Source organism: Ovis aries, chromosome 2 (genome assembly GCF_016772045.2).
Source record: "Ovis aries strain OAR_USU_Benz2616 breed Rambouillet chromosome 2, ARS-UI_Ramb_v3.0, whole genome shotgun sequence".
Taxonomy (NCBI): Eukaryota; Metazoa; Chordata; class Mammalia; order Artiodactyla; family Bovidae; genus Ovis; species Ovis aries.
In genome coordinates, this window is record NC_056055.1 from 103,690,541 (window position 1) to 103,706,045 (window position 15,505).

A 15,505-nucleotide genomic window follows, 5' to 3' on the forward strand; every position below is an offset into this window, starting at 1 on the left:
GGTTTCACCCTTGATCTGGGAAGATCCCACGTGCTGTGGAGCAACCAAGCCCACGCGCCACAGCTACTCAGCCTATGCTCTAGAGTCCCGGAGCTGCAACTCCTGAGCCCCCGTGCCTCAGCCACTGAAGCCTGTGCGCCCAGAGCCCGTGCTCTGCAGGAAGACAAGCCACTGCGATGAGAAGCCCGAGCACCACAGCTACTCAGCCTATGCTCTAGAGTCCCGGAGCTGCAACTCCTGAGCCCCCGTGCCTCAGCCACTGAAGCCTGTGCACCCGGAGCCCGTGCTCTGTAAGAGAAGCCACTGCGATGAGAAGCCCGTGCACTGCAACGAGAGCGTAGCCCTTGCTCATCACAACTTGGGAAAAGCCCACAGAGCAACAACCCAAAAGTAAACAGATAAAATTACACAATAAAAGTTACAATTACAGCCTAATTTTATCAAAGATAAAGTGAGCTTTTTTTAAAAAAAAAAAGTGTTTAGTTTTGCTCAAATTCAATTATATTCAACAGTTTCTACCACATTTGGTTAAAAAAAAAAAGTGTGTGCTTCTCTTTCTAATAAAAAGAAACCTTTGGTAAGAAGAGCACAGCCTAGGCAACAGCAGATGGGCAGCAATCTTGGATCCCAGTCTCGGTTCCCTCACTTGCTGGCTCTGCATATGCTGCCGCATCTGTAAAATGGGAACACTGTTACCTGCCTTCCAAGGAGGCGTGGTAGATGATTCTCCTGACCCAAACTCTCCTGACTTCCAGCCTATCAACGGGATGGACACGCAATAATTGACCTAGGCCATGTTAACTATGTCAACTGACAGAAGATTTTTCTTATTGTTAGGTTAAATGGACTGAAGTAGCAACATCAGAATAACACAGCAATGAATATTCTTTTAAATCAGGCACATCCAGAAATTATCATAAATGTTCAGGAGATGTTTCTATCAAAAGTGTGAGGAAGAAGTATTTCATTGAGAATTTCTTCTGGAAATGAAACAAATGAGATTTCAAGATAAATTGCTAACACAGGAAGACCAGACAATTATTTCCCCAGTAATTAAGTGTTTTATATACCGTATGGTTTTAATTCAAGAGTTATTTACAAGCGTTTTTTAAAAATTGTTTTATTTGGAGGATAACTGCTTTACAATATTGTGTTGGTTTCTGCCATACGTCAATGTGAATCAGCCTACAAGTGGTTTCAATATCAAATTTTGTTTATCCTTTTGTTTTTAATGTCTATTTTTACTGCATTTTGGCCTACCTGATTTTCTACTGTGGCAAATTTCACTTAATCAGGCATGCTCAAATGGTGTTAAGAGTTTTAGAAAGCAAAGTTGAACATTAAGCAAGCCTTTGAGAGGATGTAGAAACTAGGAGGACATCCTTCTTCCTTCATAAGCACAGTTCTCTAAACATGTCAAGAGTAACTCAGAAGCTGCGTGCTTTACCACACTGGCGGCACTCAGCTCATCTTTACATGCTCAACTGCTAGCACAGAAACAGGTATTCAACAAATCCCTGACCAAGAAAATCAAGAGAATAGGCCAACATAAAGCTAAACAGGGCTTACAGAATTATTTTTCAATTTTAAAACCATTTTTTTAAAGAGCATTAGGTACAGGACTTCCCAGGTGGTCCAGACTCCAAGCTTCCAGTGCAAGGGGCCTGGGTTCAAGCTCAGGTTGGGACACTGAATTTCTACATGCCATGTGGCACAGCAAAGAAAATTTTTAAATGCAAATGTTAAGAAGACTTCCTTAAAAGCAAACCAAAAAAAAGAGCATTGAGGTAAAATATCTTCTTCTGGGTTGGCAACTTTATAAGGAGTTAAACTGTCACTAGATTTTATATCCTCTAACTTCCAGTTCAATACTCAATCCATCATGACGACTCTATCAAGACAAAAGGGAACCCTGAAGACTAGAAGAAACCTTCACACTCCTATTACATGTCATTTCCGTCTCTCCTATGGAATCACCAACTCGTGGTATAGTGTTCTGTGCACACGTCTCTCCCTTACTAGACTCTGAGGGATTACAGGACAAGAAGTGTCCAGCATTTCCTTATATCCTCCTCAGAGCACTTCATACAATTTTTTTCCCTTCCTCATTTCCATCTCTCTCATTCACGCTGAATCAGTTATCCAGTGAATGACTGTGTGCTCTACTCTCTACCCTTTAACACCTTTAAGAAGCCAAAAGCAAATTAAAATGATCATGAGCAGTCTGGAAGTTAAACAGGAAAACAAGGTCCAAAAAGTACATCAGACAAAAGGGGTCAGTAAGAAGGCTGGAGCAGTCTGGCTGAGCCTGGAAGGCAGTGGAAACCCCTTTCTTAGGACTCACTCAGTTCTGAGACTAGCACTAGCTCTTTGTTCTGGTCCCCAAGTTTTAGAGGTGAGAGTGCAACTGATTTCATGTGCCCCAAACCCCGCTGCTTCCAGGTTCAGGTGAAATCAGGAAGAAATCTATGCTTAATCCATTAAAATTATAACTACCATGTAAGAGTCTAATGATTATCAATTTGAACACTGATGTAGGAAATTATAATCAGGAGAAATCAAGAGTCTACTCTTTATTATTCCTTTTTTTACCAACCACCAAGAGAATCCCAGAAAGGGGGTTGAAGACAACTTACTTTGAGCAGCCAAGTGAGAACGGAATCGCGGTATGGAACAAATTTATTCTTGCTTTTGCCAGCACCCTGATCTGCTAGGGCTGAGATAACCAGACCAAGGGTTGTGAGGGACCTGCATGGTGCAACAAACCGTAATAACCGTAAAAACCTGAGTATATCAAATGTCACATTTAAGCACAAAGATTGAACATCAAGATGCCTTTGTGCCACCCTGAGAACAGCACTTCTGTCAGCATTGTGCTGCTCAGGTTAAGAACACACAAACTAAAAGCTGACAGCCCTCTAATACTACTACTGTAAGCTATAAAATTGCTTGGTTCAATTTTTTTTTTCATTTTTGTATAAAGAAAATGTAAGCTGTAAACCACTAGGGCAAAATAATGGCACAAATACCATATATCTTTAAGAAAGGACGCCAAGTACACAATGCAATTAACTAAAACATAGCACAAGGCAAAAACCTTTCTATGTATATAATACCTAACAGCATAGCATCTGGACGATGCTGTTCTATGATACTCAGTTGGTTACTGATGACTGTCTCGCTATATGTCCTTCTAGGAGCTACAAAGATGGAAAAGATTCCTGCCCACTAACACAGGCTCGCAATTTAGCTTAATTTAGCTTAAGGTAAGAAAATATGTAACCATACGTAGGACTTGATGCACCAAATATTGTTTTGTAAAGTAAAATCTTAGTATAAATAAGGACCGCGGTTGTCATAAAAGGAAAAGTCCAACGTGGTCAGTACACATGCTGTTGTTTGTTTAGACACACTCATGCCAAGAGTCTGACACTCAGCTTATATTTGTTCTCTTCTGTAGCTCAGACCAGTGGCTCACAACTTGAGGGTGACTGTGTCTCCACAGGGAGCAACGGGCAATATCTGTAGATAACCCGGGTTGGCACAACCTGGGGCTGGGGCGGCAGGTACCGGCGCCACCTAGTGAGCAGAGGTCAGGGGCATGCTACCAGGCACAGGACTGCCCCCTGGACAAAGAGTTCCCGGGCTGGAACCTCAGTAGGGCTGCCCTTGGGGAACCTTTGACTTGACTGAGGCTGTGCTCCTGGGCCTCAGCAGACACTTCAATAAAACACAGAACAGGCTCGGCCCTTAAAAAATACTATGAAAAAAGTTCTAGTTATTCTTTATAGCCTCATTCATTCCAGAACCCTATTCTTTAAAAAACTATACCAGTCCCTTTTTGGGCTACTAAGTCACTGAAGCAGTGGGGCGGGCTTCCGGACAACGTACTTGTTGATGTTGCTGCCCTCTTTCAGCCGGTCACCTGCCGCTCCCGTCTTCGTCGCTCGCTCGCTGCCAGCCAAATCGACCAAGCTCAGCTTGCCCACTTTCTCTCCAGAAGTCTAGGGAGCAAATCAACAAATACTCAAAGTTAAAGAACACAGAAAGTGGTACATTTCTACCAAATGAATTTACTGTCTGAATCCTTTATCAAAGTGTATTTTTCATTTTAAAATTAATTTGCACTGCTATCAAACAGTGTAAGAATACAGCCTAGTGGTAGAGACATGTAAAATTATACAGAACTACTAACCCAGAGAGGAAATTATCTCCAAAAAAAAGCACTGTGACTCCAAAATGGTACATTTTGAAGGGAACCTAACTTTCACAGAGAAGTATATAAAAGCATTACAAGTGTAAATTTTAATATATGAAACTGTGCCTAAAATTCCATCTAGACTAATAATCTTGAGGGAAAACATTTGCATTTCTTATGATATTAAAAAAGAAATTGACTTTATCCAACAGAAAGATCCCTCAAAAACCTAATGCATTGTAAAATGTTTTCATATTGTTCATATAATTCTCTTTTCCATAATTTCAGGTATGAAGTTTACATATTTTCCTAGTTAAGGTATTTATATATGCTGACATTTTCCTTTATCAAAAATATTCTATTATCAAATCACAGACATAACTGATATTTTATACTTTAGCAGCAAATATAAGAAATGTGAGAAACTGCATTTCTGGATCATTTTTTAAAACTTTCTTTTAAAATATACATTTATATTTATTTCCATAAATAAGCATGTTACTAACAAAAAGGAATTCAGCTTCCCAAATCAAAAGTACTTTTGGTTTGAAAAAAAAAATGTCAGAATGTTTTTTGTTTTATGCTGAAAAGGAAGTAGAAAACAAAGAACTTTCTGTCATTACACTGATCTTGCTGTGATGGTAAAAGAAGAAAACTATGCTCTCAGCAAATGAAAATCTTGCCAAAATATAGCACTTTGCCTGGGTGATCATTTTAGCTTCTGGTACTTGAAACTGATTCACTGCAGGGTAATAATAAAATAGGCAAAAATTCACATACAAACTAAGAAGGAAAACACAAATGTATGAGTCAACACAGAAGTTTTCAGTGTGGTAGAAGCACATATCTCTGGTTCTGTTGATCTTCATAAGTTAAGGCCAAATGCTCAAAAATGATTCTATGAATCTAGAATCTTAGACTACAAGTTCTCCAGGAAAACTTACTCCTTCTAACACTCAGCTTTTTAGCATAAGGTAACACTTCAAAGGAAATCTCACTATATCAGCTAGGGTGTTATTAGCTTACACAATTTGCCATCAGAGTTTAAAGTTCAAAAAATGCTGTGGCAGAGACGATAGGCCATCAGTTGGTATAGCTTCTGTTCCAACTTCCTTCAGGTGAAGAGAGTAGAGAGCTAAAACCTACATTTCTCAGACTCCCTTGCAGCCAGTGTTCAGGATGTGATTTAGACTCTGTCAATCAGATATTCTTGCTTCAAATTTAAAAAGCAGAAACACAGTAGAGGCCAAGCCCATTCTGGCTTTTTCCGCAGGCAAGCAGGAGGATGGGTATATGAGTTTTCCAAACAGTGTCCCAGCTCACATTCTCCAACTTCCAGGGCTCTAAGAGGGCAGCTTCACTGACTCCTGTATCTTGGGTCACAGCTCTGGGATGTGTCTGGAACTCACAGGTCTGGGGGTAGCCACAGAGGTAGTACTATCCTCACTGGATGAGATCTGTACTGTTCTGGAGACTGTTTCTAGAGACTGAGTTCAGAAACCACTTCTCAGAAGGTATATCAACAATATCATCATCCAATTCCCTCCATTCAATCCTTTCTGCTCACCTAGAGTGGCTTCTATTTCTTGTCCTGAGTCCTAACTGATGCACATGTCTGGTTACAACTTTAAGTCATCTAACACCAGAAGGAATAAGATAAACCATGATTCACTTTAGAAATTGGAAAAAAAAAAAAAAAGAAGTCATGCATCCGAATACCTACCCCAGACTTCACATCGTATAAAGTGTGTGTGAGGGTGATTTTGAACACCGCGTGTGATCGGCTGCTCTCCTCATTCATGTTGGTTGCAGCAACTGTACGGGATTTGTTACCCTCAGACATCAAAGACTCGATATCCTACATGGAAACAAGTCACAGACACACACCTTATTATCTAATAAATATGAAAACTCTGCTATGCTACGAAATGCATGTCAATTTTCACTGCTTAGTCGGCCACAGCTGGAGTTTATATTCTGTTTTCCAATGAACATGAAGCCCCATAGAGTACAAGAACCAATACTCTCTCTGAAAACACAAAGAAAATACATTTACTGTAGGTGTAGAATAAAGTGTCAGCTCTGACCAAGAGCTGGAAAAGAGTAGAAGCTGCATGTCAAAGTCCCACAGGATGGACAAACATGCCTTGCCAATCCTCATCTCACCTAGAAATTAGGAAATCTTTAGCTTATTTAGTTATAGCGGTAGAAAAGTTATTAAATCAAATTAGACTGTATGACTAAACAGCAAACAAAAATAATTTGTAACCCCTCCCTGCAGGCACAGCAGTGGATCACTAAATTAGTGTATATCTTACCAGACCTGTTTTTAAAAATGAGAACCAGACTAATTTTCTGCATGGATTTACTAAACTTCTTTACCATTATAGCTAAAACAGAGACAGCATAATATACTGGAAAGATTATGGGATCTTCATTTTTTAAAAAATGTTAAAGGCTCTAAAAAATTTATTTAAGCAACCTGAAACAAGTTTCATCACAGTGGGGCTTCCCAGGTGGCACTAGTGGTAAATAACCTGCCTGCCAATGCAGGAGACTTAAGAGATGTGGGTTTGACCCCTTAGTCAAAGATATCCCCTGGAGAAGGAAATGGCAACCCACTCCAGTATTCTTGCCTGGAGGATCCCATGGACACAGTCCGGTGGGCTATAATCCATAGGGTCACAAAGAGTCCGACACAAATGCAGTGACTTAGCAAGCACACAAGTAACAACACAGCTGTACCATCATCTACCTTCCAGGGATTTAATGAGAAACAAGAAAGATACACTTGTGAGAGAGCCTACTAAGTGCTTCCTTTTATCCAGTCTCCTGTACTTTCCAGTAAAGGAACCCCATCTTTAGCTGAGCACACTGCAGTGGAACCAAGAGACTGCGCTTCTCAGAGGCCGTTGCAAACGAGACAATTTACCTAATAGTACCTAACATTTATATGATACCCTAGAGTTTTTGAGGACTTTTCACATGCATCAACTCATCTGATCTCTTCCAGGAAGCCTTCCTGGATACTGCCCTCCCCGGATATCTACATATCCATTTAAGTTAGGAATTCCACATTCAAACTACCATGAATCTGAAACACACATTTCACACTGCACTTAAAATCATGTTTTTTTTATAATACCTTTAAAACATCTGTAAGCATCTTGAGGGAACAGACCTCATTCATTTTTTATTTCTTCAGCACTTAGCACAATGTCTGGCACAGGAGAGGTGTTCAATAAGTGTTTACTAAATGAAGTATCATTGACCAAATGACAGAATTTGCTTCATGAACAAAGAACTACTGAATCTACTTCAAAAGATAGTCAAGACAATAAAACTAATTTCCATTCTAAAAATTAGGACAGAGACGCTTGGTGAGATGGAGTAAATGTTCCAGAGTCATTCAGGAGTCACGTGAGAGGACTGTCACCAAATCAAGTCTCTGACTTTCAATTCAGTGTATATTACATCACGGCTCATGCCACCCCCGTTTCCCCAAAGAGGGAAGCCTGACAGGTTCACACAAAGCATAACTGTGACGTCTGAAAATGAAGAGAACTAGTAACTAAAGGCCACTGAGAGATTCTCTCAAATTAGAAACAGGCTTTGAATTCCAACTATTCAACTCATATTTAATTTCATTAAATCACCAAAATCATAAGCAACATCATTATTTTATGTACTACTATGGAAGAAAAAAATTCTGCTATTTATCATTTTAAGATATAACTGTAAGGAATATCAGTTTCAGAGCTCATAAAATATGGAAAAAATGTCTCACAACAGATGAATAGGTATGCCTTGCAAACATGTATACCTTCTCTTAAAATTAAACCGACTTAATAGCCATATATAGCTTTTTAATAAAGAGCTCTGTTAAAACGCTGACTTAAAGTGATGCTATAACTTTTTCTATTGCAAAAAAAAAAGACCACAAATTTAGCAACAACAAAATTTGCTACCGTGAATCTTAGTAGTTGACATAAAGGATGCTGTTACCTTGTAGCTTGTGACAGCCAGTTTAGACAATCCATCCACATAGGGTCCCAACACACTGTGTTCTCTGACTTTTAACGTCTGACGGCTTCTGCTCATTAAAAACAAAAGAAACAATTTTCAAACAATTACCTGTTTAGGAAAGGACTCAACCACGGCTCCATAAAAATACAGACTGAATTCAATAAAGAGCCCAAATAAACAGAACAAACAGACTTGATCCCAGAAGAATTTAAACCAAAACTTCAGATTCTTGACTAGTAAGAAAAACTTCATAATGGGGCAAAATATCACATAATTCAAAAGGGTACACTGTGGGATGTCCACTACCACAAAGAATGCAGAGTTGAATAAATACAAACAATCTGCTTGTCACATCACAGAATGCAGCACAGAGAGCAGAAAACTAGATAAAAGTAAACTGCGCCAGAAAAAAAGCGACAGACTAGTCTCGATCGTGAATAGAGACAAACACAGACAAAGACCAAGACAGCAGGGAGAATGGAACAGCGAGTTAAAACCATAAAACTGGACTGCCCGGGGCTGCGAGGTGGTTTCAATACTGAGAAAAGATTCACGTCTTTTATCAAAATGATAAGACTAAAGAGGAAAAAAAATATCATTTCCATAAATGATTTCAATAAACTGAAAAGTGATTCAGTAAAATTAAATACTCATGAGTTACACAATAAATAAATAAACCTCTTACAAACAAGGAACTAATAAAACCAGTAAAGGGAACCTGCCAAAACCCTACAGCTTACAGTGTACTTAATGATATCAACCAAAAAATAATAAGGATATGTGTCACTGACTAACTCTATGCGAAAAAAGCTCTTCACAAAGTATAAACATTACTTTTTGGGGGGGGCTGTACCATGCGTCTTTCGTGATCTTAGCTCCCCAACCAGGGACTGAACCTAAGCCCCAGCACTGAAAGGGCCAAGTTCTAACCACTTGACCACCAAGGAATTCCCTAAACACTGCAATTTTTAAAAAGAATATTGATGGTAAGATTAGAAATGAGTCTTGTTCTATGTAAATCATTATTTTCTAATAATTTAGAATCTACAGTATCCTAGGATCAATCACCAAAACTTACTACTATGAAACTGTATATAAAAGTGCATAAAGAGTATTCACCTTAGTTCTGATCTCTGGATACATATTGTATTACAACATTTTTCCTTTCATTTTTCCCTATTTCTTAAAGATAATGCATACTGCCTTATCTCTTGAGTAAAATGTAACTACATCACTACACATAGTACATGGTGAATTAATAAAGTCAGTACTTGAGTCAAGTAACGAGGTTCTCTCAAACAATCCTTCATTGAAAAGGAATCACAGAGCTTTTACTTCACTCACTATGGCTCTTCAGAAACACTACAGAAATTCTCGAGAAACTTTCATGAAGGAAACAACCACAGCTAATACTTATTGAGCACTTACTATGAGCCAGTAAATAGTCTAAGATCTCAGTCTATCTTTCACAACAGCCCTCTGGGATATTATGTAATGTTATCACCCCTTCTGGACAAACGAGGTCTAGAAAGCGTAAGGAACCTGCTCGACAGGTAACAAGTAGAAGACCGGGATCCAGCGCCAGGTGATTCCAAAGCCCATGCAGTTAATTACTAAACTACACACAAGAGAAGCATATATTATTAAAGACTTAGCAAATCGTAGATAGTGAAGCTCAAGTTAGGGCTTCCCAGGTGGCTCAGTGGTAAAGACTCCACCTGCCAATGCAGGAGACTGGAGTTTGATCCCTGGGTTGGGAAGATTCCCTAGTGTAGGAAAATGGCAACCCACTCCAGTATTCTTGCCTGGGAAACGCCACGGAAGAGGGGCCTGGTGGGATACAGTCCATGGGATTCCAAGAGTTAGACGCAACTAAGCATGCATCCACGCAAAGTTCAAGCTATTGACACAAGCACTGTGGAGTATAAAACATGAGAATGAAGTCAGCTAAGAACTTCTGGGAAGAGTAGGTCTAGGGTCTCAAGGAAAGTGATGCTCTTCAGAGATGAAGGTGCAAGAAAAAGTACTGAAGGCAGAACAGGAAAAGTATGGGGCACGGTATTTAGCAAATGTGGGTACCCAGGCCATGGTTTTCCTCCCTCTGGACTCTGGTTTCCTGTTTTGACATCTATACATCTGTCCTCCAGTCCACTGAACAGCTGGGTCCCTTTTCAAATCCCCGACTTCTCCATAACTCCACGCTCGGGCACAGCTGTCCTCTAAGCCTGAATTATTCTCACCAGCTTCTCAGTAACAAACTCCTACTCAGCACAAGATTCATCAAGCACTCTCAGTGAAATCGTCCCTTCTCTCCTGGGCAAAGTCAGTCAGTCAGTCCCTCTTTGCTCTCACTTATTTTGTATAAGCCTCCTTTACAATGTAAAAGCCTTACTGCATTGATTTCATAACTATTTGTTTCCAGAACTCCCAATCTGACTGGATAAAGACGACGTGGTACATATATACAATGGAATATTACTCAGCCATTAAAAAGAATGAAATAATGCCATTTGCACAAACATGGATGGATCTAGAGAGTGGCATACTGAATGAAGTAAGTCAGACAGAGAAGGAGAAATATTATATGACATCCCTTACATGTGGAATCTAAAAAGAAATTTTACAAATGAACTTACAAAACAGAAAGAGACTCACAGACTTAGAAAACAAACTTACAGTTGCTGGGGGGGGGGGGGGGGGAAGGGATCACTAGGGGGTTTGGGAAGGTCATGTACACACTGCTATATTCAAAACGGATAACCAACAAGGACCTACTGTGCAGAATACGGAACTCTGCTCAGTGTTATGTGGCAGCCTGATGGGAGCAGGGTTTGGGGCAGAATGGATACACGTGTGTGTGCGGCTGAGTCCCTTCACTGTCCACCTGAAACCGCCACAACGCCGTTAACCGGCTACACCCCAACACAAAACAACAAGTTTAAAGTCTGGAAGAAAGGGAAAACTCCCATCCTGCCCACTGGGAGCTCTTCGTCTGTGACTGCATGGTGCCTGGCATCCAGGGGCTGCTCGATCAATGTTATGTAAGGTTTTGAATAGAAACCTAAGTGCCAAGGATTCCGTGGCAGTGCAGGGGCCAAGGTTCTATTATATATCTGGCTGAGGAACTAAGATCCCACAAGCCACGTGGTGGAGCCAAAAAAAAAAAAAAAAAAAGAAACACTAAGTACCAATTCAGTCTCATTCAGAAAGGCCTGCAGATGGTTATCTTTGTTAAAGAAATCAAGAGGCCAGTGAGGAGTTGATCAGTTTGGTTTTCTCCTGATGGAAGGCCACTGACTTCACCGCTTTTAAGACCAGCTTTCCTTGATCATCTTTTTCACCCAAACATAACTAGATGTGCCCTAGGCATCCTCCACGCTTTCTGTAAGCCTCAGCTCACATGGCTCTCTGGCCTCCCCAATACTGTTCTTACAGCAATAAGCCACAAGCTGTGGTTAGTATCGGTTTCTCTCTCTCCATTGTTGCACTTCCTGAAAATCTGAACTCTGAGAACTCTGTGCAATGAGCAACTTTCCTCAGATAGCCCCTTATCTTCCTCATTAGCTTCAGTTATGACTGCAGAGTGAAGCCATCATTTTCGAAGGCTTTCTAACACTTTGAAGCCACTTCTTTCAAAGTCTATGCCACAAAAATGATGAGGGTCAAAAGTCCTTAGTACAAATCACAGTGTTAGGGCTATGAGGTTAGCGCTGTTGTATTAAATAAAACCAATTTAAATACATAAGGAAAGAAACCAAAGTCGAGGCCATGACATGGGACAGTCTCTTCTGAGAATCATTGAAACGAACCCTCTAAAAGTCCAGGTTTCATTGTTTCTGATTATGCCTCTCCCTCACTTCACAGCCTGCAAACAAATGGATGAATTCCATCCAAAACTTCTCGTTTTAAAACAAAGAAACACCCTACTTGATTAAGGATACCAGTTATCCTGATATGCAGTACGTTAACTATCATTACATATTTTTTCTCTGTGGCTTTGAACACGTCTGAGAGAGGCAGTATACAGCCCAAACAGATGCCGCTCAGCCATGCTTCCCAGCCCAACTCAGCCCAAGTTCACAAGCCCAGAACTGGCTGCAGGAAGCCACTTAATAGAATCAAAAACAAATCCCAAAGACAGGAACTAGATAAATAACTCTCTACCAAAGTTCAGTATAAAGCATTTCACTTAACCCAATTCACGAAGTCTGTTTTAGTCTCTAATATCATAACATTCAAACCACAAAGTCATTTACCCTTTGGGATCAAGAAGGTCTCTAACTTTTTCGTTATAAATTTCCATGTAGGACACTTCTACTTTAAAACTCTGCTCTTCATTTTCCTCTTTCTGGGTTCGCTCAAAGAGCCCACTGCAGAGTCTTGGGATTAATCCAGGTTGGTCAGCCGTGCCCATCATAGTGTAAGATTTTCCAGATCCTAAAAAAGTGGAAATCATAGTTATTACTGTCTCCTTGAGAAGTTTAAATACACAGCCCTCTTTCCATTGCTCACAATAAAGCCCTAGCACTTAGCAAAACGCCCAAAATAAGGAACATACCCAAATGCCATGATGACACTCATAAGCAGGCTAGCTTTCCTAGTTGTACATGTTAAAGTCACGGGTACACATTCTTTAGGAAGAAAAACAAAAGCCTTCTTTAACCACCCTTATACTAAAAAAAAACAAAATTATCTAAAATGACTAAAAAATTGTGAGGTCTGAACAGTTCTCTAAAATTGAACTGGAAAGATCCATATGATGAATGCTATGTGCTTGCTCCCAACCACTAATCATAGCACAAAAAAACATATATGCCGTCTCTGCAGGCCCCAGAGCAAATTAACTCTCTACCACTACGCTCTGGCAACGGCATAGAAATCAGAGTCATTTTTTTCCTAGTACAAATTTATTTTCTCCATTGCACCAAAAATACGTATTCATTTGAGAACATTTACAAAACATGAGAAAACAGAAAGGAAAAAATTAAATCACTCATAGTCCTAAAAAGAATTTTAGGTCTTGAATATATCACAGGCATGTTTCTCTTGAAGAACAATTTTCAACCGGACAAGCTATACAATAAATCCTGATAAAATCTTTTTTGTGTGTGTCGCTCAGCCCAATTCTGCAACACCATGAACTGCAGCCCACCAGGCTCCTCTGTCCAAGGGATTCTCCAGGCAGGAATACTGGAGCGTGTTGCCATTTCCTTCTCCAGATAAGAATGACCCCTTCACTTTATTATTTTAATTAAAAAAAAATTTTTTTTTGTATTGAGGTATATGGCCTGTTAACAATGCTGATGGTTTCAGGGGAACAGAAAAGGGACTCAGCCATACACACACATGTATCCATTCTTCCCCAAACTCCTCTCCCATCAAGGCTGCCACATATCATTGAGCAGAGTTCCCTGTGCCATACAGTAGGTTCTTACTGGTTATTCATTTTAAATACAGAAGTGTGTATATGTCCATCCCAAACTCCCTAACTGTCCCCTTCCTTTCTTGTTGGCCACAAAGGTACCAAAGTCAAAAGACTCCTTTATCAATCATAACTGCTAAGATGCTAGCGATAGGTATTCTTTTTGGTATTTTCTTTGTTAGGATTGTTAAAGCTTAAAAGAAAACAGATTATTTAACAATTACCAGTCTGTCCATAGGCAAAGATACATGCATTGTAGCCATCAAAAGCATTCTGCAGGATATTCTCACCAAGGCACTTGAAAACATCATCTTGACCTGAAATAGAAAAACACAGAGAAAACAGATGTTTTAAGCCAAAACCACACATGAACAATTAAAAACAAACAAACCCTCAAAAATGTACCTTTTGTTTTTTCAGTTTGCTTATCTACCAAACAAGATTTTTTAAACTTGATGAATGCTTCTTTGGAAGCAGTCATTTCTAGTTAGCATATGACAGAAAATGAGTGAAAAGTTCCTGATGATATAAACTTGGATAAACACTGATAAACATCAAAAAAATAGATCAGTGAACTTCTATTTTATAAAGAATCTGATATATATGCTTGGGACCTGGATGGACCTGAATTCAACTATGGACCACTCAGACAATGCGTCTACTGAGTATGTGCTGAAGTTCAAAACAATGGTATGTGTCAAATTCCCTCTCTCATTTCCCTCAAGGATAATGTTTAATTACAGATCAGCTGGGAGAGGGAGGAAGGTCTGGGACATTTCTTCTAGCTTTCAACCATGAACATAAAGAGTACGGTCAGATCGCCTTCACAGGCTAAATTAAATGTGTCAATAACCAAGTGACCTTGACAAATGATTCAACTTCTTTGAGTCTTGAAAAAAATATGGAAAAATTGGATGCTGTTATGTTTGTCATATTTTGCATGCTATAAATAGCATTCCATTATGCCTCACTTCCTAATTAATTTACCAGGTTAGTGCATCACCACAACTCCGATACTGAAGCAATCCTTTTTTTTTTTCCCAGGCCATGCCGCATGGCTTGTGGGATTATAGTGATCCGCAATCAAACCAGGGCCTTCAACAGTGAAAGTATGGAATCCTAACCACTGGAGTACCAGGGAATTCCCTGAAGCAATCCTTAAAGTCATCACTGGGCTCAGCCAGCCCAAATTAACCTCAACTTTCTGAAACAGCTATAGAATGAACCGTTTCTCACGATAAAGGTCAATAAGACACTCAATATTTAAAAAATTTCTTAGGAAACAGGTGTCACAAGCAATTAGGAATAAAGAAAATATAAGGCTACCACTGTAGTCTTTTTTAGATTTTTTTTTTAATTAAATTTGGCAGTTGCTATAGTCTTAAACTTGTAGTGAAAAGGGGCCTGAGACAGTCATCACTGCGTAGAATAAAAGAACAGAATCCCAGAACAAATTTAGAGGGAGTACGGCATATTCCTCTTCACTAAAGAGGAAATAGGAACACTGAAAGCCTAAGTGATTTATTCAAAGAGACAGTCAGGACTGGAGCTTGGATTAAACTCAGGGTTTCCTTTCCTTCTTGGCTAGAGTTCTTTCATTTCACCAAGCTGGCTCTCTTGACCACATCGCCAACATCTAAGGGAAGCGACGTGGCTACGGACTGCTATGATCCCACATAAGGCCCGGCATGCGCTTAAGAAAACCTCAACTGTGAGCCCTGTTCATCTAACTTTATCATCTTACACCATCAACAGTGCACTGTTATCTCCCATTTCCCAATTAAGGTAAACACTCTAACAGCAAAGACTGGAGCACGGTCGCTGTATAGTTTCTAAAATCATACTACTATGAAACTGTA

At 39.7% G+C, this 15,505-nt stretch overlaps 1 protein-coding gene across 3 annotated transcripts in view; it reads right to left on the reverse strand.

The window, feature by feature from the left end:
• The window catches only part of KIF13B (kinesin family member 13B), a 205,515-nt gene that overhangs the window by 113,317 nt on the left and 76,693 nt on the right, over positions 1-15,505 (reverse strand). For all 3 annotated transcript variants that reach the window (XM_042243543.2, XM_027964609.3, XM_027964610.3), the window contains exons 5-10: positions 13,871-13,963; positions 12,481-12,661; positions 8,204-8,291; positions 5,922-6,056; positions 3,892-4,004; positions 2,637-2,748 (exon numbers count right to left, since the gene is read on the reverse strand). In XM_042243543.2, coding sequence (XP_042099477.2) covers positions 2,637-2,748; positions 3,892-4,004; positions 5,922-6,056; positions 8,204-8,291; positions 12,481-12,661; positions 13,871-13,963 — 722 coding nt within the window. The remainder of the gene's footprint in view (positions 1-2,636; positions 2,749-3,891; positions 4,005-5,921; positions 6,057-8,203; positions 8,292-12,480; positions 12,662-13,870; positions 13,964-15,505) is intronic.